This window comes from Acinonyx jubatus, chromosome E2, assembly GCF_027475565.1.
Source record: "Acinonyx jubatus isolate Ajub_Pintada_27869175 chromosome E2, VMU_Ajub_asm_v1.0, whole genome shotgun sequence".
In the NCBI taxonomy this organism is placed as follows: domain Eukaryota; kingdom Metazoa; phylum Chordata; class Mammalia; order Carnivora; family Felidae; genus Acinonyx; species Acinonyx jubatus.
In genome coordinates, this window is record NC_069396.1 from 57528997 (window position 1) to 57556840 (window position 27844).

Consider the following 27844-nt stretch of genomic DNA (forward strand, 5'->3'; position numbering starts at 1 on the left):
GCACTCGCTGTCCCCTGCGTGGAAGGTACTTTGTCCACACAGCTCTGACCTTCATTTTCCTTCAGTGTTCCCTCACTGGAGAAGTCTTTCTTGGCACCGTTTAAAAAATCCTACTCCACCCAACAAACACTTCCTGCACCCCTCATCTGCTCCTCGGCACTTGTCTCCAGAGACTTGACTGTCAAAACATACACTTCGCTTATCTTGTTTATCACCTGCTGTGTCCACTGCCGTGGAAGCTCCACGGGGCAAAGATCTTTGTTGGTGTGGTTCCCTGGTGTCCCCTCACCATGTGGACAGGGCCAGCATTCAGATTTGGTGTTAAATAAAGGTTTACAGAATGAAGGCAGTTGTCTAGGAGACTAGAAGCTCTTGGGTCCACTTTATAGGGGACTTGGGGACTAAACGGGTGTCTAACACCTTTGGGTACCTGATACAGGAGTCCTGGAATATGTGGAGATCTACCTGAGCACAGATCCGTGGATGTGCTATAGTGGGCATGTAGAATTGTATGGAGGCCCACATGAAGATTGAGGGGACCCTATGGTGGGCACAAAGAATATTCAGGGGTCTCAAAACATACACAGGGACCTGAGGGGGTTCTGGAAGTTTCTTTGTGGAGTACTGAGGATCCTAAAAGGGGGAATGGAACCAAGAAAATCTGAGAAGGTGCACCTGGGCTGTGGGTGGATATGGGGCCCTGATACTAGAGGGAGAAGGAGGCCTGGGTGGGCAGGCTTGGGGGCCTGGTTCGGCAACCCCCAAATTCTTTCCCTCTCTCTGCTTGTCTCCCTCTTTCTGTGCCCCCGTCTTCCCCAGCACGTAGCCCTCCCCCCTGTAGGGACCCCACGGTTCTTTTCCGGTCCCCAGCTCTCTCCTTCTTTGTCCCTCTCCATAGCCCTGTCTTTCTTCGTCTGGGTCTCTGTCCCTCCACCTGTCTGTTCTTTTACCTGCCGCCTCATCCCCATCCACCTGTCTCTCCCACTTCCCTCCTGCGCTCTGACCCTTCATCTTTCTGGCTGCCCTTCTTCTCCCTGGGCCTCGCCTCTACATCCTCCCCTCCCTCTGTCTCTGTCTCTCTGTTCCTCCCTATCTCTCCCCCTCACCTCCCTGTCTCTTCCCCTCACCTATGCCTCTCCCTGGTTCTGTGTCGCTGTCTCTCCCCCTCATCCCCTCTCCCCTTCTCCATCACATCTGCGTTTCTGCACACCTGTCTCCGTCTTCCCGGCCGACTCTCTCCCTCTTTTCCCCCCGTCTCTGCCTCTCCGCGTCGGACTCCCCCGGCTCTGCCCCTGTCCCTGCCTCGCGCCAGCCGGTCTGCTGGTCCGCATCTCTCTCGCCGTCTGCCTCTGTGCCCGACTTCATCTCCTTTTGTGTAGCCCCGTCTCGGCCCCGGTCTCTGCTCCGCACGTCTCTCCCTCGCCTGGCCTCCACCCTCTCCCCTCCTGCATCCCTGCATCCCTCCTCTCTGTCCCTCCGGCTCCCAGGCCCGCCCCCTGCCCCCGCTCCCCCTCCCCCCTCCGAAAGGGTTAACTTTGGGGAAGGGCCCGGAGTCCCCGGATGGTGATGTCAGCGTGCCGGAGAGAAAGGACGAGGTGGCGGGGGGAGGCGGAGAGGAGGAGGAGGCGGAGGAGAGAGGGCGCGTGGGGGGGCGGGGGGGACCTCGGCCTGCAGCATCCGCCGGCCCGCACCTCAGACCCCCCCGGCGGGGGGAGGCGCAGGAAGGGGGGGGCCGGCCAGGGACGGGCTGGGGAGGGGGGGCCGCTCAGCCCCCCCCGGGCCATGCTGACTCCCGGGGCCTGACCCCCCCGGGCCAGCCCCCCCTCCCCCAGCTCCGCGGCCCGCCGATTGGGGGGGCCCAGCCCAGCCCCCTGGGGACCCCCGGAGAGGTGGGGAGCAGCCGGGGGGGCCGGGACGGAGCTGTCGCCGGCCCCCACCGGAGGGACGGGGCGACCTGCCGCCGGGGGGGCGGCCGGGGGGCCGGTCGGGCCGGGACCAAGGGCACCATGTCGTCCGGGGCCAAGGAGGGGGGCGGGGGCTCCCCCGCCTACCACCTCCCGCACCCACACCCACACCCACCCCAGCACGCCCAATATGTGGGCCCCTATCGGCTGGAGAAGACGCTGGGCAAAGGACAGACAGGTGAGCCAGGGGAGGGGACACCTAGGGCGGGGGCAGAAGAGCTGGGGGGCAGAGGGCGGGACTCCTGGGTATTCAAAGGGCAGGGGCTGATCGCCCTCTGTGAGGGTCCCTCACAGAGAGGGCACTTGGGCTCCAGTCTGCTGGGTCCCCAGGATGGAGGGGGCTGGGGGCTTGGACTCCGGGGGGGGGGGGTGAGGTGCGGGGCCCAAAGGCTCCCACCTCATGGTGGGCAGAGGTTGGAGGGGCTCCAGGTAGGGAAGGGAGGCCGGCCTGCAGCAGCGGACCAGCCGGCAACGGGAGCCGAGGTCCTTGCTGCAGTCCGGCCGCGGGATGGGGGTGCGCCCTGGACGGCCGCTTCCCTCTGCACCGCTCTGGATCCGGAGGGCCTCACGCTCTCCTGGCAGGCTGTCTGGGTGACCAGCGGTGAGGCTAGGGTGATGGGGCCTGCAGCCTTCTCCCCCTTCTCTGGCATGCCGGCTCAGTGTGGGCAACAGGATGGAGAGGTAGGAAGGTGGATCCAAGAGCATAGCTCCCAGGAGTGGTTGTGGAATGGGGGGGGGGGGGGGAGGGCATCCTTTGCTGTTGCTAAACACTGGCCCCAGCTGTAGCCTCTTTCTTGCCAGGTGGAGGGTAGGGGGTTGTGAGGCAGGAGCTGCACCCCTGCGTCCTAGGCAGCGGTGGGCCCAGGGTCTCTGTGAAGCTGAGGGCCGGGGCATGAGGGAAGTAGAGGCTCAGACCCCAAGAGCCTAGTGGTAAGAGTGTGAAGGTGTCACTGACCTGAATTCCTGAGTTATGGGGGAGGAAGGGGACACGGTCTTGGACTGCTGGGTCTGAGGGAGGAGGGGCTGGGGGCAGGACTCCTGGGTCTGAGGGAGGAGGGGGCTGGGGCAGGACTCCTGGGTCTGAGGGAAGAGGAGCTGTGTGGGTCTGAGGGAGGAGGGGCTGGGGGCCTGGACTCCTGGGTCTGAGGGAGGAGGGGGCTGGGGCAGGACTCCTGGGTCTGAGGGAAGAGGAGCTGGGTGGGTCTGAGGGAGGAGGGGCTGGGGGCCTGGACTCCTGGGTCTGAGGGAGGAGGGGGCTGGGGCAGGACTCCTGGGTCTGAGGGAAGAGGAGCTGTGTGGGTCTGAGGGAGGAGGGGCTGGGGGCCTGGACTCCTGGGTCTGAGGGAGGAGGGGGCTGGGGCAGGACTCCTGGGTCTGAGGGAAGAGGAGCTGTGTGGGTGTGAGGGAGGAGGGGCTGGGGACCCAGACTCCAGGGTCTGTGGCTTTGGGGCTTACCCCTGGGGAGTGGGCATACTCTTGCATGCTCCCAGCTACAGCTGCTATTAAAAGGAGATCCAAAAAGAGGATTAAAAAAAGGTCAGGGTTTGGAAGGAGGTGGAGGAGAATGGTCTGGGAAGGGGGCAAACGTGAAAGTATATTCCCTGGGAGACCTGGAGTCTCCAGATGATTGAAGGGCAGAGAATTCAAGGAAAAGATGGATTCAGAGGGAGAGAGAGGTTGAAGGAGGCAGCAGGGGAGACAAAGCTATGGAGACACAGTGAGGAGAGATTCTGTGGAGAGACGGACTTCAGGGGGCACATCAGGAGGACAGAGAATGGGGTGAGAACCGGGGTCGGCTGTGGAGGTGGTGGACAAGCAAAAGGGACAAAACAGGGGCACCTGGCTGGCGCAGTCAGTGGGCCGTGCGACTCTTGATCTCGGGATTGTGAGTTCGAGTCCCACGTTGGGTGTAGAGATGACTTAAGGGGGAGAAAAAAAAGAAGAAGAATGGACAGAACAGAATGTCAATGTCTATGGGCAGCAGGAAGAAGAGTGCATTTTGTGGGAATGACAGCTGTCAGAGCCCTCAGGGACTCAGGTCAGGGTGATTCAGGCCACTGCAGCCAGCAGGAAAAGGAGGAGGAAAGGGGGTGGCAAGGAGGACTGAGGAGCCAGAGGCCGTGAGAGTGCTCTCTGAACACACTCCACATTTTCAATCCTGCTTCCCCAGGGCTGGTTAAACTCGGGGTCCACTGCATCACGGGCCAGAAGGTTGCCATCAAGATCGTGAACCGAGAGAAGCTGTCCGAGTCGGTGCTGATGAAGGTGTGTGTGTGCTGAGGGAGGGCGTCCCATTGGGGCTGAGGGGAGGGTGGGAGGCCATGCTGACCTCCATTTCTGTGCGCCCTGCCGTCCCCCAGGTGGAGAGGGAGATCGCCATCCTGAAGCTCATTGAACACCCACACGTCCTCAAGCTGCATGATGTCTACGAGAACAAGAAATATTTGTAGGTATTTATAGACACCCAGCCCCCCTATGCACCCCCCACTCCAAGTTCCTAGGGTGGGACCTTTCTGGAAAGAAGGCCTGAAGAGGCCTGTGGAAACTTAAGCTCTCCTGGCTGGGCCTCTGAAGGCCCAGTCAGTCCCTTCCCTACTGCACAGAAGACACACACACACACACACACACACACACACACACACACGCTCGCACATAATCCTCCTGTTCCCAGGCTGACTGGCCTGACCTGGCCTGACGCTAAGGACCAAATGTGCCTCAGCAACAGGACAGCTAAGCGTGAGCCATCCTGAGTGGGGGGACAGAGGCCCATCCTGCCCCTTCTTCCCCAGCCCCGGTACCCCCCCACCCCGCACTACAGGGAACACTCTCTACTACATAACCTGGATGTCCTCAAGGAGATCCACCTTGTTAAGAGCAGCTCCCCACCCCAGTTCCATCTGCTGAGGCAACAGGGCTTAACAAAGCCTAAGGCTCAGTGAATCCTGCCTCTTCCTAAACCCCCACTCTGGAGCATTGGAACCCCCCCCTTCCCCGCACATAACTCTGGGTGCTACGATGGACACCCCAACAACGGCTGTCTTACGATTTCCTAGTCTGTATCTCAAAGTTGATTACCCCCCAGGAACATGGGAGTGGAGTCCAGCTGTCCAGGGTACAGACAATAGGCCTTTGTCTGGACTCTGGTGACCCAAGGGACAGCTGGGCTGGGCAGCGGGAGAGGGGACAGCCCCCACCATGCAGTCCTCAGGATGAACTGTCTCCAATACCCATCAGATGCTGGGGCTGGTTTCCCCAGGCAGTACGCCGCTGGGCCCCACGTGCTCATGGGAATTGTAATCTTCAGGCTTCCCCAGGTGTGGCAGCAGGGAGGGGCTTTGTCACCAGCTGGTGGAGATGTCACTCCCACCCCACCACCTAGGTAGGGAGAGGGGGGGCCCATGGGAGTTTGGGCTTCACAGAGGATTATCAGCCTTCCAAGAAATTGAGCCTTTGTTTCCAGTGGTTGATGGGAATCAGAGTTTTAACCTCCTGGAGCCTGATGGGATTTGGAGTCTTAAGGATCCAGTGGCTGATGGGAATTAGGAGTCTATGTCTCAGAGGCTTATGGGAGTTGGGAGTTTTAAACCCCTTTAGAGCTTATGGGAGTTGTAGTCTTTTACCTCACAGACTTTGACTTAGATTGGTGCACACTACAATCATTTATTGCCAGGCATTATTGAGAATTCGAGTTTCTTCATCCCAGAGGCTTATAAGAATGAGAGGCTTGGCTTTCCAGAAGCTAATGGGAGTGAGGGAGGGAGGTGTCTTTATTTCCCAGGGTCTTGTGAGAATTGGGGTGTTTCTGTCCTCCAGGTGCTAACAGAGTTGCCTTATCTCCTGAAATAACTAGGAGTCAAAGTACTATACTCCTAAAGTTGACATAGGATTCTGGAATTGAGTTTTGGATTCCCAAAGGCTGAGGGGTATTGGAGTCTCTTTTGCCCAGGGGCTCATTGAAACTGGAGTCTCCTCCTCCCCCCGGGGACTCCTGGGAATTGGAGTCTCCTCCTCCCAGGGACTCATGGGAATTGGAGTCTCTCCCCCTCCCAGGAACTCATGGGAATTGGAATCTCTCCCCACCTCCAGGGGACTTATGGGAACTGGAGTCCCACCCCCTCCTGGAGACTCATGGGAATAGGAGTCTCTCCCCTCCCAGGGACTCATGGGAATTGGGGTTCTCTGCTGTCAGGGGCCAGTGGGATTGAGGTCTTGTGCTGGGGTCCAAGGGCTTTTGAAAGAGGAAGACCAGGCTCTTTGGTCCTCCACATGCCCCTTCCAGCCCTCTGCCCCCTCCACGTCCCCCAGGTACCTGGTTCTAGAGCACGTCTCTGGAGGTGAGCTGTTTGACTACCTGGTAAAGAAGGGGAGACTGACACCCAAGGAGGCCCGGAAGTTCTTCCGCCAGATAGTATCGGCGCTGGACTTCTGCCATAGCTACTCCATCTGGTGAGGGGGCAGCGTGAGGGGAGGCCGGGAGGAGCACTGCCCACGAGGCAGGCCCTGGAAGCACATGGCAGCTGAGGGGAAGCCAGTGTGGTGCGGCCCCAACATAAATCTTTATCCCTTTAAAAAAAACTGAGCTAGAACTCACGTATCATAAAATTCGCCCCTTTAAAGTACACAATTCGGTGGTTTGTAGTATAGTCAGTGCTGTGCGTTGCTGCTATGTAATTTTGGAACATTTTCATCACCCCCAACATCATCACCTCGTACCCATTAAGCCGTCACCCATCCACCGCCCCTGCCCGCAGCCTCTGACAACCACCAGTCTGCTTTGTGTCTCCACGGATTGGCGCATTCTGGACATTTCGTACAGACGCACTCATACTGCATGTGGCCCTCTGTGTCTGGTTTCTTTCACGGAGCAAAATGTTTTCGGGGTTCGTCCATGTTGTAGCATGTCAGTACTTCGTTCCTTTTTGTGGCTGATAAATATTCCATCACGTGGATATGCCTTATCTTGTTTATCCATTTGACAGTTGATGGACACTTCAGTTGTTTCTCCATTTTAAAATGTTGATTATTTTCGAGAGGGAGAGGGAGACAGGGCGTGAGCAGGGGAGGGGCAGAGAGAGGAAGGGGAGACACAGAAAAGGAAGCAGGCGCCAGGCTCTGAGCTGTCAGCACAGAGCCCGACGCAGGACTCAAACCCACAAACCATGAGATCATGATCTGAGCCGAAGTCGGACACTAAACCGACTGAGCCACCCAGGTGCCCCTGTTTCTCCTTTTTGGCCATTATAAATAATAGGGACATGTGAATATTCACGTGCTAGTTTTGTGTGCACCCGTGTTTTCGGTTCTCAGGTACGTACCCGGGGGTTGAACTGTCTGGTCATATGGGAACTCTGCTTGGCCTTTTGAGGAAGTACCAGATGATTTTCCAAAGCGGCTGCGCCCTTTAACACACCCTCCGCCCCACCAACAGTCCATGATGGTTCCAGTCTCTGTACCTCCTTGCCAACATTTGCTACTATTTGACTTTTTTTTTTTAAGCTTATTTATTTTGAGAGAGAGAGAGAGGACAAGCAGGGGAGGGGCAGAGAGGGAGGGAGGGAGGGAGAGAGAGAGAGAGAGAGAGAGAGAGAGAGAGAATCGCAAGCAGGCTCCACACTGTCAGTGCAGACCCCGACCCAGGGCTCGATCCCACAAACCGTGAGACCGAACCATGAGACTGTGACCTGAGCTGAAACCCAGAGCTGGACGCTTAACCGACTGAGCCACCCAGGCGGCCCATTACTGTTTGACTTTTTGGTTATAGCCGTATGCTAGTGGGTATGGAGTGGTATCTCATTGTGGTTTTGATCTGCAGTTCCCTCATGACTAATGATGTAGCACATCTGTTCATGTGCTTATTGGCCATTTGTTTATGTTCCTTGGGAAAAATGTCTGTTCAGACCCTTTGCCCATTTCTTATTGAGTTATCTTTTGATTATTGAGTTGTAAGGCTCCGTTATTCTAGGAACGAGAGGTAGCTCTAGGAATAACTCTTAAGAATTATTTATTCTAAGGACAGATCTTTTTTTGTAAACGTTTATTTATGCATTTATTTTGAGAGAGAAGGTGCTTGAGTATGAGAGGGGGAGGGGCAGAGAGGGGAGAGAGAGAGAGAGAGAGAGAGAGAGAAAGAGAGAGAAAGAGAATATCCCAAGTAGGCTCCACACTGTCAGCACAGAGCCCGACTCAAGCCTTGATCTCACCAACCATGAGATCATGACCTGAGCTGAGACACCCCTAAGGACAAATCTGTTATCAACTGTATATTTTTTGAGTATTATTTTCTCAGTCTGTGACATGATTTTGCATTATTATTATATTTTTTAAGGTTTTTTTTTTATTTAACGAAGTAATCTCTGCACCCAGCTTGGGGCTCGAACTCATGACCCTGAGATCAAGAGCCACGTGCTCGCTCTTCCGACTGAGTCAGCCAGGTTCCCCTCTTTTGCGTTTTTATAGCAATGTCTTGTGAAAAGCAAAAGCTTTAAATTCTGGTAAATCCAATTTTGTCTTTTTTTTTTTTTTTTACAGTTTATGCTTGTTCTGTCCTATCTATAAATCTTTGCCCAGCTCAAGGTCCCTAAGGCTTCCTCCTACATTTTCTTCGAGAAGTTATATAGTTTTAGCTCTTGCATTTAGTCCTGGGATCCATGTCAAGTTAATTTTTGTCTATGACTTGAAGTAAGGGTTGAGGTTCGTGCTTTGGCTTGTGAATGTCCATGTGAAAAGATCGTCCTGTCCTCTCTTCCGCTCTCAAAACAGGATATTAAATATGCAACATTTTAATGATTCATTGAGGTGCAAATGGATGCCTTCCGTTGTCTTTCAACCTCTTTTGTTTGCACACCTCCCTCTCTGGGGTGGGGATTGGAGTTGGAGTGGGTATCAGGGTGGAGGGGCTCAGAGTTGGGGGTAGAGCTTGGAAATGAAAGGCAGCCTGTTTAAATTGTCAACACCTCCCTATCGACCGGACCCTGTCGAAACCCTGACATTAAAAACACTGGCCTCTAGGGGGCAATAGTCAACATACTGAACAAGTATGACCCGGTTACTGAGCTGACCCCTTCCGACCGAAATTCTAGAGTCCTCAGGCCCCATCTCCTCCCAGACATTAGCTCTTAAAACTTGAAGGATTTTGCTCCAGGGGAGAGGGCAGGTGTCTCACGAGGGACCAGTGACTGGCTTGGGGCGGCAATGTTTTTATTGTTCAGCACGGAAGTATTTCAGTAGCTCAACGTTAACTCTTCTTACTTCAAAATATCTCACTTCATACATAGTCAAGCATTTGCGGATAAAATGATATGCTGTCTGGCGTCTCCAGTGAAGGGGCGCCTGGGTGGCTCAGCTGGACGAGCGTCCGACTCTTAATATCGGCTCAGGTCATGATCTCACGGTTCGTGGGATTGAGCCCTGCATCGGGCTCTGCACTGACAGCTTGGGATTCTCTCTCTCTCCCTCTCTCTCTGCCCCTCCCCCTCCCCCCCTCAAAAATAAACAAAATAAACTTAAAAAAAAATCCAGCGGAGGAAGGAAACAGTACGTAGGGGTATAGGCGAGAGAAGATTTGCCCTGAGTTGATAATGGGGGGGGGGGGGGGCGGCGGGCAGGTACATGGGGCTTCCTTGTATCTTGTCACTACTTTGGAGCGTGTTTGAAATTGTCCGTAAGACTTTGCAGAAGTCTCCCCCTCTGAGAGATAGCGAACTGGGCCTCGGCCCCCAGGAGGAGGGCAGAGATCTGAGCGCCACCTGCCTGCCTGTCTCAGCCACAGAGACCTGAAGCCCGAGAACCTGCTTTTGGATGAGAAAAACAACATCCGCATCGCGGACTTTGGCATGGCGTCCCTGCAGGTGGGGGACAGCCTCCTGGAGACCAGCTGTGGGTGAGTGGGGGCCTGGCCCCTGTAGTCCCAGGGAGGGGGCGAGAAGCCGGCCAGAGGCTCACACTGCCTCTCTCCCTCAGGTCCCCCCACTATGCGTGTCCGGAGGTGATTAAGGTGAGTGAGCGGGTGGAGAGGAGGGAGGAGTGGAAGGAACGTGGTGGAGAGACGATGTCACAGCTGGTCCTCCTTTGCAGGGGGAGAAGTATGACGGCCGCCGAGCGGACATGTGGAGCTGTGGAGTCATTCTCTTTGCCCTGCTTGTGGTAAGGTGCCCCTCACCTCTCCTGCCCCATTTCTAGGACAACGTAGAGCGCAGAACATCAAGTTCCGTCCTCCCCTCAGGGGTACCAACTATTTCACTGAGATCGGGAAGGTGGGAGGTATTAGCCAGCAGACCAAGATCCTGGAGCAAGATCCCCCCTCTGTGCCCAGAGCTAACCATTCAGTCACACAATGGTGAGCTAATCCAGGTGTCCCAGAAAAGGACGGGGCAGCCGGGAGCCCTTGGACGGCTCGGGACGGTGGCTGTGCTAGGGCACTGCAATGTGACAGTAGCTCGTACAGTCAGCCCGGCTCTTCCCGCCTCGCCTCCACACCTGTGCTTCTCTGCCCAGAACCTCTCCCACCCGTACCAGTCCCGTTGCTCAGCTAGGTTACACCTAGACTTTTTTGGTGGTGCTGTTTATTTATTTTGAGAGAGAGAGAGGAGAGAGAGAGGGAGAGAGAGAATCCCAAGTAGGCTCCACACCTCCAGTCCGGTGTCCAACACGGGACTCGAACTCACGAACCTCTTGATCATGACCTGAGCCGAAGTCGGCTGCTTAACCGACCGAGCCACCCAGGCGCCCCCTTAGACTTTCTTTTTGCCTCAATTCAACTGCCACTTCTCCAGGAAGCCTCCCCTGTCCCCCACGCCCCACGAGGTCGGATCCTCCAGGGTAGGCTCTGGGCTTCCCGGCGACTCTCGGTTGCCATCGTGCGTTTAGTCGTTCGGTTCCTTGAGGGGGCGTCTCCCTTCCCTTCTAGATCATCACCTCCCAGAAGTCAGGGCTTTTGTCTTTGTGTGTCTTATTTCGTGGGCTCGCGAGTGGGACCCGAGCTGGCACACGGTCGGCCCTCAGGAACACGTGTGGTGTAGACGAATTAGTGGTGCGCTCCATGCGAGGCACTGTTACAGGCGCGTTATCCTCCGGACCTCTCCCAACAGCCCCGGAGAGAAGTGACCGGCCCACACTGCTGAGAAGTGGCAGGTCTGGGATCAGTGTTTGGCGTCATAAGCACTAGCCTGTGACCAGGGAGGCTCCGTGACACTGAGGGGAACGAGGCCGAGTGGGCGCCCCGGGGCCCAGGGCCCCCCGGGGAAGCTGGAGAGGCGCCCGGGAGGCAGGCTCCAACACGACAGGCCTCAGCCCCTCTGCAGCTGGCAGTGTGGGAGCCCATCCAGCTGAGGTCAAACCCCCGCTCCGTCACCTTGAGCAAGCAAATCAACGTCCCTCTCCAGGCCCCTTTCCTCACCCGCCCAGTGGCGACGGTTAGGGTACCTGGAATTGCGAGGGTTTCGATAGCGTGTCGTATGCTCAGCGTTCTAGGCGGTACTCGATAGTTACTGGTACTCATACTTCATTACTATTATTATTGCAGATGATTCTCACGACTTACGGATTCTGTATTGCAAAGTTGCCCACTCACCGCAGTTTATCCATGACCTCAAAATCAACACTCTGGGTGCTTTTGAGGTCATTCTCAGATGTGCACAGAGCAGAGAAAAATTGGAGTCCCCACCACACGCGAGGCAACCCACCCTCTGCTTTTTATGTATTTATTTATTTCCTTATTTCAGCTCACCTCGTAAGCAACTGTGCTTTTTGTGGTTTATTGGGTGCAATATATTTGCTGTTTCGTGCTTTTTATTGGTGATTTTATTTTATATTATTATTTTTTTAAGTTTGTTTATTTTGAGAGAGAGACAGAGACAGAGAATCCCAAGCAGGCTCTGTGCTGTCAGCACAGGGCCCAACTCAGGGCTTGAACTCACGAACCGTGAGATCATGACCTGAGCCAAAATCAAGAGTGAGACGACCGAGCCACTCAGGCGCCCCTATGTTATATATTTTTTTAAATAATCTCCACACCCAATGTGGGACTCGAACCCACAACCCGAGATCGAGGGCCACATACTCCATTGACTGAGCCAGCCAGGTGCCCTTTCCTTGGGGATTTTAAATGGTCCTCAGGGTAGTGTTGAAGTGCTATCTTGCGTTCCTAAGGGCAAGAAAGCTGTTTTGTCCCTCATCGAGGAAAATGTATGCGTTAGATACGCTTCATTCAAGTGTGAGTTATAATGCTGTTGCCCGTGAGTTCTATCTATATGCCATATATATATATATAAACAAAGCCTGATGTGGGGCTTCGACCCACAAACCCGTGAGATCATGACCTGAGCCGAAGTTGGATATTCAGCTGACTGAGCCGCCCAGGCGCCCTTATATATTTATATATTATACACATGTATTTATATATATATATATTTTTTATATAAATATATATTAATATACACATATATATAAAACAAGAGGTCTGTCTTCGCCTTGGCTTGGGCTGCTCTAACAAAAGTGGACCGTGCAGCTTAAACAACAAACATGCACTTCTCACTGTTCTGGAGGCTGGGAAGTTGAGGGTCCAGGTACCAGGCAAACAAGAAACACAGGGACACATCAAACAAGACCGACAAGCAGAGTCACATCCAGGCTTCCTGGCCCTAGACCAGCATTCAGGGGCGCCCTCTCCCAGTCTCCCCAACCCCAACACCCGGCATTCTCTGTCCAGAGGCCTCTGACACCAGGGACAGCACTGTCACCCCCTGTGAGTCTCGGTCCAGCGTCACCTCCCCCGCGACCCCTTCCTCGACTCCCCGGCTACACCCGGCTCCCGTCCCGCGCTGCCTGCTTGTTCTGTGTCCTCATCACCCACGTTCCTGTCCATGTGTTGTTTGCCTCGCCCACCGCGCATTCAACAACCGTTGCCTATTAATTACTGTTCTACACCAAGCTCCGTGAGGACAGGAATCTGGTTTTGTCCTGCTCCAGCCCTAGGGGCCAGATTGGAACCCAGGCGGCAGCAGGGGCACCATCAGGTGCTGAATCCATCATGAATGACATCACAGCTAATGCGCGTCCACTCGCCGGCATCTCACGGTCCCAGAGAGCGAGGGCTCATTTTGTCGGTTACTAGATCCCTGACCCATAATGGATGCTCACCTTTCGTTGAGTGAATGAATGAGTGTGACCGCATCTGAAACTGGTCTGGGGAGAAACCTGTTCTTAAGATGCAACCCCAGCCTCTTAAGCACTGGGGCCTGACTCCATTACCAGCTCAGAGGCCCCGGGCGAGTTGCTGGACCACTCCGTGCCTCAGTCTCCCCACCTGTAAAGTGGGGTACTAACACTTCCCTACTTCCTGAGGCCTGTGGTAAGGACTAAATGTGTCCGTGTGTGGAGCACTTAGGCTCTTACCTGGTACATGGTAAGCTCCGTAAGGGGTCCTGTCATTTCTCACTCAGGGGGCTCTGCCCTTTGATGACGACAATCTCCGCCAGCTGCTGGAGAAGGTGAAAAGGGGCGTCTTCCACATGCCCCACTTCATTCCTCCAGACTGCCAGAGCCTCCTGAGAGGGATGATCGAAGTGGAGCCTGAGAAAAGGCTCAGTGTGAGTTGGGGGGGCAGGGGGGATGGTGGGTCATGAGGACAGAATCCCTAGGGGGCTCATAAAGATGGCTTTCCAGGACCTGCCTGTCAGCTTGGCCGGGGGAGAGGGGGGGAGGTTGGGTTGTGTCGTGGAATGAGCCAGGGTCTGCCCAACCTGCCGCTCCAAGCTGGGAAGGTCCCCCACCGCGGGAAGGATGCATGCCCCAGGCAGTAGTTGTGGGTCAAGGCACTCAGTTGCCACTAGGGGAGACCAAAGTCATCCTGACCCCGGTGGAGAGGAGGGGGCATCGTCAGGGACCCCCAATGCCACGTCATCAACTTTCGACCTCACTGGTGCTTCTCTACGACCCACCCTCTTCACAGCTGGAGCAAATTCAGAAACATCCCTGGTACCTGTGAGTACGGGGAACTGGGTGCCTGGTTCCGGGAGGACGTGGGGAGGGGGGCAAATGTCAAGCACCAGCTAGGGGGTGGGATGCCAAGGTTCCTCAAGGAGGAGGGGCCGGAGACTCGGATTTCTGGGTTCCCAGGAGAGGGTGGAGTGGGCTCGGTCACGGATGCCCGGCCCCCTGTAATGTTTCTCCGTCTCCCAGGGGCGGGAAACACGAGCCGGACCCCTGTCTGGAGCCAGCCCCAGGCCGCCGGGTGGCCATGCGGAGCCTGCCATCAAACGGAGAGCTGGACCCTGACGTCCTGGAGAGCATGGCTTCGCTGGGCTGCTTCAGGGACCGCGAGCGGCTGCACCGCGAACTGCGCAGCGAGGAGTAAGGCCCCCTCGCCCTCGAGCACCCGCGCCACCTGCCCGCCTCCGGCGAGCTGCTGCAGCGCCCCGGACGGCCAGCAGGGGGCGCAGCTGTGCCTCGCACCCGCGCAGACTCCCTGGGGCGGGCGTCAGGGCCGCTAGACAGGGCTGGCTTAAAGGTCCCACGTGGAGCGATTCCCTGAGGAACCAGGAGGGGGCGGTAGGGCCAGCGGAAAAAAAGATAAGATGCTGAAAAGTATCAACAGGTGCTGACGCAGACTTAGTGCCTTACGTGGGTAGTGCTTGCAAATAGTAAGTGCTTCGATATTATTATTACTACTACTGTTATCATTGCTGACTAAGGTGAGGGTAGGATGTACACCGACACAGAGGAACTAACCGTGCCGCTACCTAGGAAGATGGAAGCATGGGCAGAGATGTTGGGTGTACCGAGCCCCAGCTGCGGGGAGGGGGTGAGACCTTGGAGACCCGACCTCTGATCCCAATTCTCTTCCTACCCCCTCACGCCCGTTGCGTGCCAGGGAGAACCAAGAAAAGATGATCTATTATCTGCTTTTGGATCGGAAGGAGCGCTATCCCAGCTGTGAGGACCAGGACCTGCCTCCCAGGAATGATGTTGGTGAGCAGGCAGGGCTGGGAATCCAGACCCCGGATTCCGGTGGGAGGAAGGGGCTGCAAGCCCTTAGCTTCTGGGTTTAGACCCCCTGACTTGCCCTGTGACCTTGTCACAACTCTCCACTCTGGGCCTCCGTTTCCCCATCTGCATGAGTGCCATGTGCAGCTGGGCGAACATGTCTTTTGATCAGGTTGAAACTCTCTCCGCCCTCAGACCCACCTCGGAAACGTGTGGATTCCCCTATGCTGAGCCGTCACGGGAAGCGGCGGCCAGAGCGGAAGTCCATGGAAGTACTGAGCATCACGGATGCTGGGGGCGGTGGCTCCCCAGTGCCTACCCGGCGGGCCCTGGAGATGGCCCAGCACAGTCAGAGGTGGGAGCCCCCGTCCCTCCAGCGGATCACAGTCCTGGCGGGTGAGGGGGGGTGGGAGTTCAGGGTTCTAGCCCAGCTGCCCCTCGACCGTGCTGTGTCGTTGGGACAAGTCATCTCCCCTCTCTGGGCCTCGTGTCCTCATCTGAAAGGAGTGTGGAAGGGAGAGGACATCTGAGCCTTATGAAACCCACACAACTGATTTAAAAAAAAAAAAAAAATGTCTCCTGGAAACAGGTCTCGTAGTGTCAGTGGAGCCTCCACCGGTCTGTCCTCCAGCCCTCTGAGCAGCCCAAGGGTAAGGCCAGGTCCCCGATTACTCAAGGGATAAGGGGATGAAAACACTGGAGCAAAGATTGGCAGAACTACAATTCCCATGAAGTCTTGGGGCATTGCCTTTTTGTCCCTAAAAGGACCAAAACCTAAGGCTGCATTAAGTATTTTATTTTAGTACATTGGGCATTTCACCTCCAATAGGATTGGGTTTTTAGTGTGTCAGAGGTTCATTTATTCATCTAACAAAAGCTAAGTGAGTCCCTACCGTGACCAGTCACTGTGCTGGGTCTTAGAGCAGTGAGCATGGTAGAAAAAGTCCCTGTCCCCTTAACAATGTGGTTTGGGAGGCGGAAATAATGGACTACAAGTTCCAGCGTGCATCGGTGTCCACCTCTGTGAACATGTGAGACCGAGGCTCCAAGAGCCTCCTGGGAGTTGTAGTCGGCCATGTCACCCATCTCTACTCTTTCGCAGAGTCCTGTCTTTTCCTTCTCGCCTGAGCCCGGGGCTGGAGATGAGGCTCGGGGCGGGGGCTCCCCGACTTCCAAAACGCAGACGCTGCCTTCTCGAGGCCCCAGGGGTGGGGGCGCTGGGGAGCAGCCCCCGCCCCCGAGTGCCCGCTCCACACCCCTCCCTGGCCCCCCAGGCTCCCCGCGCTCCTCTGGGGGAACCCCCTTGCATTCGCCCCTGCACACACCCCGGGCCAGCCCCACCGGGACGCCGGGAACAACGCCACCCCCAAGCCCCGGTGGTGGTGTCGGGGGAGCCGCCTGGAGGAGTCGTCTCAACTCCATCCGCAACAGCTTCCTGGGCTCCCCTCGCTTTCACCGACGCAAGATGCAGGGTACGGGGTCCCTGGGGGTGCAGGGGCTGGGGGCACGGATTCCTGAGTCCTAGTATGAGGAGAGAGGTAGGGGGCCTGGATTCCCACGTCCTAGGAGAAGAGAAGATGGGTTTGGGAGGAAAGATTCAGGTGTTGGGAAGAGGGGGTGTGGCATCCATCTCTGGAGGAGGGGCCTCCCTGAAGGACACGCCCCTTCCTTGCTCTGGCTCATCTTCCCATTGGCTCATGGCAAGCAAGTTCCACCCTCGGGGGGGTGTGGTCTAACAGGTGGGACAGCATCCCTGGAAGGACCATCAGTCAGCATGCCATTTGGGGTTTAGCTACTGGGAGGTGAGTGGGCGGGCGCTGAGGTCTGGAACCTCTGGTTGGAGGTGATTGCTAGCCTGCGTGCTGGACACCAGGATGACGGACAAGTGCTGACCATACTCTCCCCTCCCTATCCCCCAGTCCCCACTGCTGAGGAGATGTCCAGTTTGACTCCAGAGTCTTCTCCAGAGTGAGTCTGACGGGGAAGGGAGAGGAAGGAGGGAGGGATTTAATCCCTTAGCCCCCTCCTGACCTGCCTCCAACCATCCCCTTTCACTCAGATTGGCAAAACGCTCCTGGTTTGGGAATTTCATCTCCTTGGACAAAGAAGAACAAATATTCCTTGTGCTAAAGGACAAACCTCTCAGCAGCATCAAAGCGGACATTGTTCACGCCTTCCTGTCGGTGAGGGCCCTGGGTCTTCTTGTGTCCTGGGCAGCATAGGACTACAAATCCCAGAAGCCCTTGGGGGATTCGCCCCCCCCCCCCCCCCCCCCAGCTCTAGCCTGGCTTCCTCCTAAGGCTCATGGGATCTGTAGCTTTCCATTCAGAGTTGGGTTTGGTCACTGTAGGGGCAGGGAGGTGGGAGGGGTTTACTGTGTCCTGGGGTGCTTTGCTCTAGGAGCTAGTGGGACTTAAAGGTTTTGAGACAGATGTGGCAGTGCTTGTGGAGGAGATGTTTGTGTCATGTGGTTCTGGAGCCTGGGGCTGACACCTAGATATGAGGGTCCTGTTATGTGGGGATCCAGTTGCTCAGCCATTCCCCTTATACCCTGCCTATAGTTGGACAAGAAAACTACAAGTCCCAGCAGGCAGTGGGGGCTCCCAATGGCTTTTCTGTTATTCTTTGCCCCAGTGGCTGATGGAACTTGTAGTTCCTTGGGCAGAAGTAGTTGTAGGGTTGGCTCTCCATTCCCTGGAATCAGGTCACTGGAATCACCCTCTCTTTTTGTCCCCCTCCTGCCTCAGATCCCCAGCCTGAGTCACAGTGTGCTGTCACAGACCAGCTTCAGGGCCGAGTACAAGGCCAGTGGCGGCCCATCCGTCTTCCAGAAGCCCGTCCGATTCCAGGTAGACATCAGCTCCTCCGAGGGCCCGGAGCCTTCCCCACGAAGGGATGGCAGCAGTGGTGGTGGCATCTACTCTGTCACCTTTACTCTCATCTCCGGTAAGTTTCTCTCAGCTACACTGCCTCCAGCCTGGTGTTGGGATCCTCAAGACAGCTGAGATAGGATAGTGGCCCACGAGGGCAGCAAGAGCGAGGAGGAGGAGGTGGGGCTCAGCTAGTGCTGACTGACTGTGTGAGCCCCCTGCTCGTTCCGACCCCTACCTCCTCTCCTTCCCCCTTTCCTCGTTGACATTTAGTGGATATTTGTGATGTTCCAAATGCTTTCCTTGCACTATTTCATTGAAGCTTCCCAGCAGCCTTTGTGGTGTGAGTAATCACCCATCTTACAGAGGAGAAAACTGAGTCCTCTAGAGGTAAACAGACTTGACAGAGTCACACTACAGACCATGACAGAGCTGGGCTCAACCGAGCCCTTGACCTTGAAGTGCAGAGCCCCCTTCCTACTTCCTTAAGACAGTACAGCAGAAGGGCAAAGACATGGCCCGCCCATTGTCAAATGTCACTGCTGCACCCAGAGCAGACATCAGCAATCGACCACTGCACTTCTTCCCGCTGAGCTCAGGTGCAGCCTGAGAAACTTCAGGCCACCATCACTAATCGGGAGTTGGCACAGGAGACGAAAACCACAGAGGTGCCTTGCTTCCGGTTCAGCGTGGTTCCTGAGTCCTGCTAAGCAAGAGTTTGAATGACCAGGGCTGCTCCTGTTTCCCAGCCTTGTGAGCTGTCTTAGTGTGTCACAGCTGGGAGATGAGCTTGCTCTCGGGGTTTCTAAACCAGGCTTCCCCAGAGCACTGTGGTGTCATCACCGAAATGAATGACAGCGTGTTGTTTGTCCTTTCCCTTAAAGACTAATACGCAGGACTTCCTCGATTTTAAGATTTTATTTTACTTCCCGTTTCTTTTCTTGCATTTCTGGCTCTACATGACCTCACCTTGAAACTAACAAGGAACAGGACCTATTTAAGTGGAAAACGGCACCCATCATTATTTCAACTCAGACCTTTCTTAGTCCCCTTTGCAGACCGAAGTTTAGTTTTATGCCCAACACAGGGCGGGGAAGTTGAGACCGAGAGAAGTGTCCTTTGCTGGGTTTCACAGGGTGGGAGGGCCTTCCTTGTCCCGGTCGGTCCCCAAGTCAGTCTGTCTCCATACCCCTTCCAGGTCCCAGCCGTCGGTTCAAGCGAGTTGTGGAGACCATCCAGGCACAGCTGCTGAGTACTCACGACCAGCCCTCCGTGCAGGCCCTGGCAGGTGTGGGGGCTGCAGTGTCTCCCTCTTTGATCCTGTGGGCTGGAGGGGAGACCCCCTGCTGAACCAGTGCCCCCCAGGGCTCCGGTTTGTGGGCGGGGCCTCCGAGAGGCTGGGGCCTGAGCTCCATCCAGGGAACCTGGCCATCCTGACCGAGAAGGCCTCGTTGCTAGGGAGGGCACCTCCAGGGGTCCCCAAGAGGATGAGTAGTCTCATTGTCAGGCGTAGTGGAACTTTCTGCTGCCAAAAATTCTGGAAGTGTGTTCTGGAGAAGGGGAATCTACCATCCGGGTTTGTTCAGGCCCCCAAATGGCCCATGTAGGCTCCCCCGGGCCCTATTGCCAAGGAGCGTCCTCTCTAACAACCGGGGTTGGGAGGAAGGAAAGGGGACCTCTGGCTGTCATCCCCAAATCTGAGCTGCTGCTGCTGCTGCGACAGGCTGTCCCTTAGTGAATAGCGTCCTAGCCAGAGTCTGTGAGGACGCCTCCTGAGGGTGGGCCGCCGGCTCTCACCGGGACTCATTTGGCCCAGTTCCCACAGTCACACAGCTTGGAGGGGCCCAGGATGTGTGACCTGCTGTCCTGAGATCGCCAGGTCCGGCTGCAGATGTGTCCTCCGGCAACCGTCTCCCCAGGCTTCCAGCCCCGTGCGGCTGCCGGAACACGTTCCTTGGGGGTTGGCAGCCGTGAGGGTACTGAGGCCAGACTGCTTCCTCCTCCACAGACGAGAAGAATGGGGCCCAGACTCGGCCTGCTGGTACCTCACCCAGAAGCCTGCAGCCCCCGCCTGGCCGCCCAGACCCAGAGCTGAGTGGTTCTCCCCGCCGAGGCCCCGCTAAGGACAAGAAACTCCTGGCCACCAACGGGACTCCTCTGCCCTGACCCCAGGGGGCCGGGGAAGGAGGGGAGCCCCCTCCACCCCCCTTCCCTGCCCCCCAACTGTGAATCTGTAAATAGGGCCCAAGGAGTATGTAGGGAGGGGAGAGATACAACAAACCCGGCCTTGCCCCGCAGGGATGGGGCTCAGGGGGCCGTGCCCAATGGGGGGTGGTTCTAGGGGGGACTGAGGGGGGGGAGCTGTTTCTATTTTATTTATTGATTAATTTATTATTTTATTTATTGATCAATCTCTCTGCGGGGCGGGGTGGGGGAGGGACGGGGGCTGGTTGGGGTGGCTTAGCAGATCCGGACGGAGAGGGCCATCTGTCCCTGTGTTCCCCAACTCCTCCTTCCCCGGGCCCCCCCTTCCCCGGTTCTCCCCTTCCCTCAACAACCTTCTGTACGGATTTGCTCTCCGGAAGGAATTCTGGTTTCGCGTGACCCTGCCTGCGTCCGTGTCTCTGATTCCGCCGGCGGCAAAAAAAAAAAATAATAATAATAAATAGCCTTGAGCAGGGATGGCTGGCTGGCCTTGGCCTCTCACTTCCCGGGTGGCCGCGATCGATCGCAGCGCCGGGGTCAGACCACACCGAGCGGACTGCCGTTCACAGGGGGATCTGCAGGGAGAGGGGGGAGGCGGGTGGAGAGCTGAGGCTGGGGCCCGGCCGGAGAGTCAGGGTGCAGCCGTCCAGGCCGGAGAAGTCCACAGCAAACAGGCCAAAGAGCGTGAACAGCAGCATGGCCACGGCCCACTCGCAGGCGGCGGAGGCCGAGCGCAGCAGCCAGGAGTGGAGGATGACCACTTCACGCCGGGGTCAAGGGCCACGCCGAGCAGAGAGGACCCCGCACCCACTCGCGGTGAATGCCCGCCGACCTCTGTGTCTATCTCAGGCTGCGGCCTGTAGGTTCCTCCCGCTCCTGTCGCATTTCCGACATTGCAGAACAAAGTTTCTCTTATCCTTGGCCTTTCCTGACGCCATTAAGGCTCCACCCTCCCCCGCTTCCCTCACCTCCCCTCCACTCCCGCCTCCCTCACCATCTCCCCACTTGCCCAGCCAGACAAGCAGCTCCCAGTTGCTTCTCCCTTCAAATAGGCAGCGTTTCCTAAAGATCCCCCCAACCCCGGGTGCCAGCATCAGGCTACGTTGGCGACTTTCTTCCCCAACCACCCACAGCCCTAGGGCCCCTCCCAGTCACCCCCTGAAATATCTTCTTCCTCCTCCTGGTGTCCCCATCTGGTGACAGCCCTGCCACCCACTCACATGCCTAGCGGACCCTGGGGAATCACCCTCGCCCCTGCCCCTCCCCTCCCCCTCCTCATGGCCAGCTGGTCACCCCAAGGCTTGTGCTGTTGGTCTTGCCCACCCCTGTCCTGGGCTGTCCTGTCCTGTCTCCAGCTTCTTAGTCCCCTGCTCCTAAAAACCTTTTTTTCTTCTTCCCTCCCTCCCTCCCTCCCTTCTTCCCTTCTTTCCTTCCAAGTAAACTCTACACCCAGTGTGGGGCTCGAACTCACAACCCTAAGAGCAAGAGGCACATGCTCCACTGACTGAGCCAGCCAGGCGCCCCCTGAAAACCTTCTGCCAGCCCAAGCACACTCCGAGCTCAGCCTAGCAGAGAGGCATTTCCCTTTCAGGGATACCCCCTCACCCGACTCCCTGCAACAACTTTCTTGCTTCTCACATAAGCTAGCGCTCTCTCACTGCCCCTAGATCGGTTTAGACATTATTCCATTCACTGAAGGATTTTTAGACCGTGAACAAGGCTGACGTCACCCCTGACCCCATGAATCTTAGAGCAAAGAACAGGTGGGAGCACCTGAACACAGGGTGGTTACCCCCAGAACTGACCTTGTTTCTCCCCTGCTCATCAGCTCCCCATGGCTCCCTATTGCCCCTGGGTAGAAACCCAAGCCTTTCAAGCCTCACAGTAGCACTGGAGATCCTCATCTCCGCCCTGCCAGCAGCCTCATCTGTGAGCTGGTCTCTCTCCACCCTCTACACGCACCTGCAGTGTTGCCCAAAGTAGCTCCTTCTGCAAGACCAGTTCAGAATCTGTCAGTTCTCGGACCTATCCTTGCAGACACCCAGCCCTTATCCCACCTCGCTGGCCATCTTTATGGTCCATCTCCCAGCCCCACAGAAAAAGGACCCTGCAGCCAAACTGATTAGCAGCCCAATTTGTCCCTAAGGCAGACCACACAGGATGTCAGCTGGTTTCCCTCCAGCCTCTTCCAACCAACGTCAGCAGTCTTCTGGCCTCCATTCCACCCTCCCCAAGGAGACCAGTCCCTAAGGGTGAATTTGCAGCCTCCCCTCTCTCAGAGCAGTTTGCCTATCAATAACCACTGTTACTATGATCAAAACAAGTCCATCTTAATATATGGGGAGTGAAGTGCCCAGAGTCACCTGAGTCACCCAGAGGCAGCCGTGCTGGCGGAAGGCATCTGGGCTCAGGTGACTCAGCACGGGGCTGGGTAGTCTTCACCGGGTGCCAGGTATGTTGGTAAATGGTTAACAACCGACCACGATTTACAGCATTGGCCAATTTCTGTGTGGTAAATACTCCCACCAAGGCCAGTTGGAGCTGCTAATATGACATCACCGGATGTGGAGCTGGGAAGAGACCCGGGCTGCTCTTGAGAGCCTGCTGGAGCTCTGCCATTGAACTTCATGACCGGTCTTGGCCAAGACACTCCCCCTCTCTGAACCTCAGTTTCCAGTCTTAGCCAACATGATGCACGGCACAGGGCAGGCTCCCCTAACAGATCCCTGCTCACTCCGTGCTGTTAGCGCAGAGCCTGCTGCTTCGGACCCTCTGTTACCCCCTCCTCCCTGCCCCTCCCCTGCTTGTGCTCTGTCTCCCTTTCTCTCTCTCAAAAATAAACAAACATTAAATAAAAACTCCTGAGGAGACGGAGGCCCAGACAGGACAGGGCACTGTGCACCACACGTCGCACACCCAGCCCAATGGACAAACCCCAAGCCCTGCCACCGGCCCCAGTAAGGATACTGGTCACCATGAGGATGGTGCAGAGGCTGCAGAGGCCCAGGCGGAGTGGCCCGATCCAGGGAGGCCCAGGCTGGGGCAGGCTCTTCATCCACCAGAAGAGTAAATGCTGCATCCAGAAGTACAGGTTGCCCACGAAGAAGGCGAAGAAGGCCCCTGTCAGGTGCGTGGGCAGCTGGTTCTTTTGCTGGGAGAAAAGGGACAAGAGGGGAGAGGAAGCTACAGACGTGGGGGGAGGGGTCCTCGATCCACCCAGTAGGCTGTGTTGGAAAACTGCCACACCCAGGGCACCTGGGTGGCTCCGTCGGCTAAGCATCCAACTTTGGCTCAGGTCATGATCTCACAGTTCACGAGTTCGAGCCCCGAGTCTGGCTCTGTGCTGATAGCTCAGAGCCTGGAGCCTGCTTTGGATTCTGTGTCTTCCTCTATCTGCTCCTCCCCTTCTCTCTCTCTCTCTCTCTCTCTCTCTCTCTCTCAAATATAAATAAACATTAAAGAAAAGGATAAAAGAAAGAGTGTTGGCCATGGTCAGCTAGAGGAGGACAGGCACTTAAATTTGTTGCCCACTGCTGTGGCCTTGGTCCCTAAAACAGTGCCTGACACATCGCAGACACTCAGTAAATATTAGTGAAGTATATCTTTCATTTTTAACCAGGGTCAGGGAGCCTAATATGGCCACTCAGAGGGTAAGAATTTGCTTCTGGAGGATGAAAAAATTCTCAACTATTACAATGGTTTGTGGCTTGCAGATATATGGTATGTTATTTAATATATTCTAAATACTAAAGGCTTAATAAGAGAAAGCATTGGCCAAGGGGAAATGTCTTTAAAAGGTCCCTTAGGGGAGGTGCGCCTGGGTGGCTCAGTCAGTTAAATGTCTGACTTCAGCTCAGGTCATGTGCTCCTGGTTCATGAGTTCAAGCCCCAGGTCAGGCTCTGCACTGACAGTGAGGAAGCCTGCTTGGGATTCTGTCTCTCTCTCCCTCTCTCTGCCCCTCCCCACTTGCGGTCACCCTCCCTCAAAATAAATAAGCTTTAAAAAAGACTTCTTAGGAGAGCAATATAGTATTTTTAAGAAGTTAAAGTTGAGGAACCCAGGAATAAATGAATGAGTGAATGAATGCTATGCAGAGGTGATTGGGAATTTTTATTAAGAAGCCCAAGGAGGCAACCTCTTATCTGAACACCCTGTGGTTTCTTTAGGTTGGAGAGGTTTGGAATCCAAGACAAAACAGTAAAATTAAATAACAATGTAAAATAAATCAATAGGCTTTCTCCAACCCATTGTCCATTTATTTGTTCTACAATTATCTACTGAACTTCACAGTGAAGAATGCGGGTTCTAGAGTCTGAATCTGGGTTCATTTCTTTTCTTTAATGTTTTTATTTTTGAGAGAGAGAGAGAAAGAGAGAACGAGTCGGGGAGGGGCAGAGAAAGAGAGAGACACAGAAACAGAAGCAGGCTCCAGGCTCTGAGCTGTCAGCACAGAGCCCAGGGCAGGGGCTCCAACTTGTGAAACCGGGAGATCATGACCTGAGCTGAAGTCAGAGGCTTAACCAACGGAGCCACCCAGGCGCCCCTGGGTTAATTTCCGACCTCCAGGGACCGGCTGATTAAAACAACAACAACAAAAACCAACTCTGTCGGATTTGACCAAAAAAAGGTGTACGTAGGTCTCTTGTGAAGATGGATGAAGACACACACAATAAAAGCCTAGCGCCCCGCACGGAGCCAACACCTCCAACTCTGTGGCAACCCTAAGAATGAGTGGTTCCGAGTAATTATATCATTAAAGGGGACAGGGGCAGGGGATGGCAGTCAATTACCCCAGCCTTCTACAGTTCAGTGAAATAACGAAGCCAAGAGCCTCCCACGCGGAGCTCTATTCTGAGAGCCTAGGAGCTCACCCCTCCCTCCACCCCGACCCGATGGCCACAAGAGAAATACAAGTCCCAGAAGGCCATGCGCGGACGAGCCCCCGCAACGAGAAGCCAGCGGCCCCGGGGGATGCTGGGAGCTGTAGTCCCAGACTTGGACTGTCAGAACCTCCTGCGGGTCTCACCTGGAAATTGCCCACCACGGAGGTGCCCAGGGCACACAGGAGTCCGGTCCACAGGATCAGCAGGTTAAACCACTTTCCGACCCCCAAGTCCCGGAGCTGGTGGTAACGGATAATGCAGATCCAGGCGGCTGGGAGGAGAGGGAAGTGGGCGGGAGCCCCGGACCCGGACTCCTAGGGCAGGGGGTGCGGAGAGACCGGCTATCTAGGGGTGTGGGGGGGGGGGGGGCCTAACCCCCATATCTGGGGAGCGCGTGTGGGCTTGGACTACTGGGTTGACGCTGGGGCTGGGGCCGGCCCCCCCCTTGGCTGGGAGGAGCTCGCCCCAACAGAAAGGGCTAGAATATTTACCCATAGCAGCTCCCATGTTGAGCAGCTGGCTGAAGATGCAGCTCTGAGGGGGATAAGATCCACAGAGGCTGGGGAAAATGAAGGATCATCCTGGGGCTCCTGAGACGCGGGCCCCCTCCTCTTCTCCCGCGGAGCCCCCCACCCCCACCCCGCCAGCGCCATAAGTACCTGATATAGGGGAAACCCTCGGTGAGGTTCACAGCCCTGTTGGCCACTGCAAGGGCAAAACTGAAGTACAGGGACACATCAAGGTGGTTTTAACGACACCTTTTCTTTCTGTTACCCACAGAAACAGGGACTTCTAGCTCCCTCCCCTCGGACCCAGGAGTCCAGACCCCAGCGCCCTCCTCCCTCACACCCCTGGGATCCTGCTCCCAGCCCCTCCTCCCTCAGACCCAGGAGTCCTGACCCCCAGAACCTCCTCCCTCAGACCTAGGAGTCCTGACCCCCCAGGACCTCCTCCCTCAGACCCTGGAGTCGAGACGCCCTCCCCCGCCCCTCCTCCCTCAGACTAGGAGTCCAGCCCTCTCCTCCCTCAGACCCAGGAGTCCAGACCCCCTAGCACCCTCCTCCCTCAGACCCAGGAGTCCAGACCCCCAGGACCTCCTCCCTCAGACCCAGGAGTCCAGACCCCCCAGCCCCCTCCTCCCACAGACCCAGGGGTCATCCTGCCTCTAACACTCACACAGTCCAGACTCCAGTGATAGCCCAGACGGCCAGGAAAGCAGGCAGCAGGGACAGGTAGCCCCACATGCCGGGCTCTGCAGCGCAAGTAGAGAGCCACGAACCTCTCTCTTTCTCTCTTCCTCTCTCTTTCTCTCTTTCTCTTTCTCCAGTGAGGAACCTGCCCTAAGGGTCCAGATGCATCAGAAGGTGGCCTCCTGGCTCTGAGGCCCCCATTGGCTCCCAGGCGGAATCAGTCGGTGAGGGTCCGGGCTGCTGAGGCCAGCTCTCAGCCTGAGGCGTTTTCCCTCTTTTAACAACTGTCTTTCCATCCGGACCTCCCAGTTTTTCCAGGCTGGCCTCCCCCAGCCCAGCTTCCCAGCCTCTCCCAGCCAGCCCTCCACCGCCGGCCTGGCCTCATGGCTTCCCCGGAACGCTCACCTGTCCTGAACCTGCTCCCTCTGGCACTCCCGAGTCCTGGGCCTGGGGGCTGTGGGAGAGGTTGAAAAGGGAGCAGGGGACGGGCGTGGAGCTGGGTGGTGCTGTGGCAGAGCCAAAGTCCAGCCCGGGAGGCTGCAGGACAGTGTCAGGTCAGGAGTCTGACGGTCTCACCACCACTTTCTCCAGGACCTCACCCCCAAACTGCCACTTCCCCACGCAGAACCTAGCAGGCACCACCTTAGTTAGCTTCGAGAGGCCCCCAACTTCCTTCCTTCAGCTTTCAGGAGTTCACCGTCCAAGAGCCCAGCCCTTGTCCTTCCCAGGACCCACAATCTGAGCCTGCAGCGCTCCCCACCCTTCCTCCCTCAAAGACCCAGTCGTGCAGGCCCCCAGTCCCTTCTAGAAGGCACGCACTTGTAGGGGCACTCGGGCGGCTCAGTCGGTTAAGAGTTGGACTTCGGCTCAGGTCATGAGCTCACAGTTTGTGAGTTCGAGCCCCACATCGGGCTCTGTGCCCACAGCTCAGAGGCCACTTCAGGTCCTCGGTCTGTCTCTTTCTCTCTCTCTCCCTCTGCCCCTCCCCTGCTCGTGTTCTCTCTCAAAAAATAAACATTAAAAAAAAAAGAAAGATTTAGAACACATCCACTTGTTTCTAGCCTCTGGGGTCCCACCTTTAGCTCTTACCTCCTCTGGGACCTCAGAATCCAGGCCCACGGGTCAGACTCTGTGCTAAGAGTAGTTTCCGTCCTTATGCTGCTGGACGTAGGGCCTTGCTGACCCGGCCTCCTCGCCCTCACTTGCCTTCCCCTCTCCCTTCCTCTGGACAGCTGCTGGAATTCCCCGGTGGGCAGGCTCAGGGTGGGTGGGAAGGGAGACCTTGGTGTTGACATCTCATCCGATGAGCCTTCCCCGAAAGCAATTGCTTCCTCTGCCCGGACCATTCTGCTGTGTCTTCCACATGGCAACCCTCAGATTTCTGGTTTCCTTCCCTCTTGGTGATCAGACCTTTGGGCCCTGGCCTCATCCTGCTTCCTGTGGACCCAGGAATCTAGGTCTCCAGGCCCTCCTCCCTTAGACCCGGGAGTCCAGACCCCCAGCCCCTCCTCCCTCAGACTCAGGAGTCCAGACCCCCAGCCCCCTCCTCCCTCAGACCCAGGAGTCCAGACCCCCCAGCCCCCTCCTCCCTCAGACCCAGGAGTCCAGACACCCCCCCCCAGCACCTCCTCCCTCAGACCCAGGAGTCCTGCCCCCAGCCCCCCCTCCCTCAGACCCAAGAGTCCAGACCCCCAGCCCCTCCTCCCTCAGACCCAGGAATCCAGCCCCCAGCCCCTCCTCCCTCAGACCC

At 56.4% G+C, this 27844-nt stretch overlaps 2 protein-coding genes across 13 annotated transcripts; one reads left to right on the forward strand and one right to left on the reverse strand.

Annotated features, from left to right (window-relative positions):
- The first annotated feature begins 1653 nt into the window (after positions 1-1653).
- BRSK1 (BR serine/threonine kinase 1) lies at positions 1654-20481 on the forward strand. 2 transcript variants are annotated; one of them, XM_027037266.2, is made up of 19 exons: positions 1654-2142; positions 4135-4229; positions 4325-4410; positions 6270-6410; positions 9727-9843; positions 9924-9957; positions 10038-10106; positions 13403-13549; positions 13912-13943; positions 14142-14312; positions 14833-14930; positions 15141-15300; positions 15535-15595; positions 16048-16417; positions 16865-16913; positions 17005-17128; positions 17693-17891; positions 19014-19103; positions 19824-20481. In XM_027037266.2, the coding sequence occupies exons 1-19, from the start codon at positions 2007-2009 to the stop codon at positions 19979-19981; spliced, it is 2337 nt and encodes a 778-aa protein (XP_026893067.1). In that variant the 5' UTR covers positions 1654-2006; the 3' UTR covers positions 19982-20481. The 2 variants fall into 2 exon arrangements, with proteins under 2 accessions (XP_026893067.1, XP_026893068.1); XM_027037267.2 differs by lacking the exon at positions 1654-2142 and having other exon boundaries at positions 4325-4414.
- TMEM150B (transmembrane protein 150B) lies at positions 20186-27565 on the reverse strand. Of its 11 annotated transcripts, XR_008293661.1 has the most exons (9): positions 27184-27565; positions 26500-26631; positions 26081-26244; positions 25564-25609; positions 25396-25438; positions 25048-25218; positions 22988-23171; positions 20523-20780; positions 20186-20439 (listed from the first exon to the last, which is right to left on the reverse strand). XR_008293661.1 is itself a non-coding variant. In XM_053210659.1 (8 exons), exons 1-8 carry the CDS (start codon positions 27438-27440, stop codon positions 20584-20586), a joined length of 1119 nt encoding a protein of 372 aa, XP_053066634.1. In that variant the 5' UTR covers positions 27441-27564; the 3' UTR covers positions 20463-20583. The 11 variants fall into 11 exon arrangements, 10 of the variants coding, with proteins under 10 accessions (XP_053066634.1, XP_053066631.1, XP_053066632.1 ...); XM_053210659.1 differs by lacking the exon at positions 20186-20439 and having other exon boundaries at positions 20463-20780; positions 25048-25143; positions 27184-27564; XM_053210656.1 differs by lacking the exon at positions 20186-20439 and having other exon boundaries at positions 20463-20780; positions 27184-27564.
- Positions 27566-27844: the final 279 nt, after the last annotated feature.

Coding starts and splice junctions, on each gene's coding strand:
- BRSK1 (XM_027037266.2), top strand. CDS start 2,007: ATGTCGTCCGGGGCCAAGGAGGGGGGCGGGGGCTCCCCCGCCTACCAC. Junction 13,944..14,141: donor CAGAAACATCCCTGGTACCT/GTGAGTACGGGG, acceptor TCCGTCTCCCAG/GGGCGGGAAACACGAGCCGG. Junction 17,892..19,013: donor CACCTTTACTCTCATCTCCG/GTAAGTTTCTCT, acceptor TACCCCTTCCAG/GTCCCAGCCGTCGGTTCAAG.
- TMEM150B (XM_053210656.1), bottom strand. CDS start 27,440: ATGGTCCGGGCAGAGGAAGCAATTGCTTTCGGGGAAGGCTCATCGGAT. Junction 25,439..25,563: donor GAGGGTTTCCCCTATATCAG/GTACTTATGGCG, acceptor TATCCCCCTCAG/AGCTGCATCTTCAGCCAGCT. Junction 20,781..22,987: donor CACCATCCTCATGGTGACCA/GTATCCTTACTG, acceptor CCCGGCGTGAAG/TGGTCATCCTCCACTCCTGG.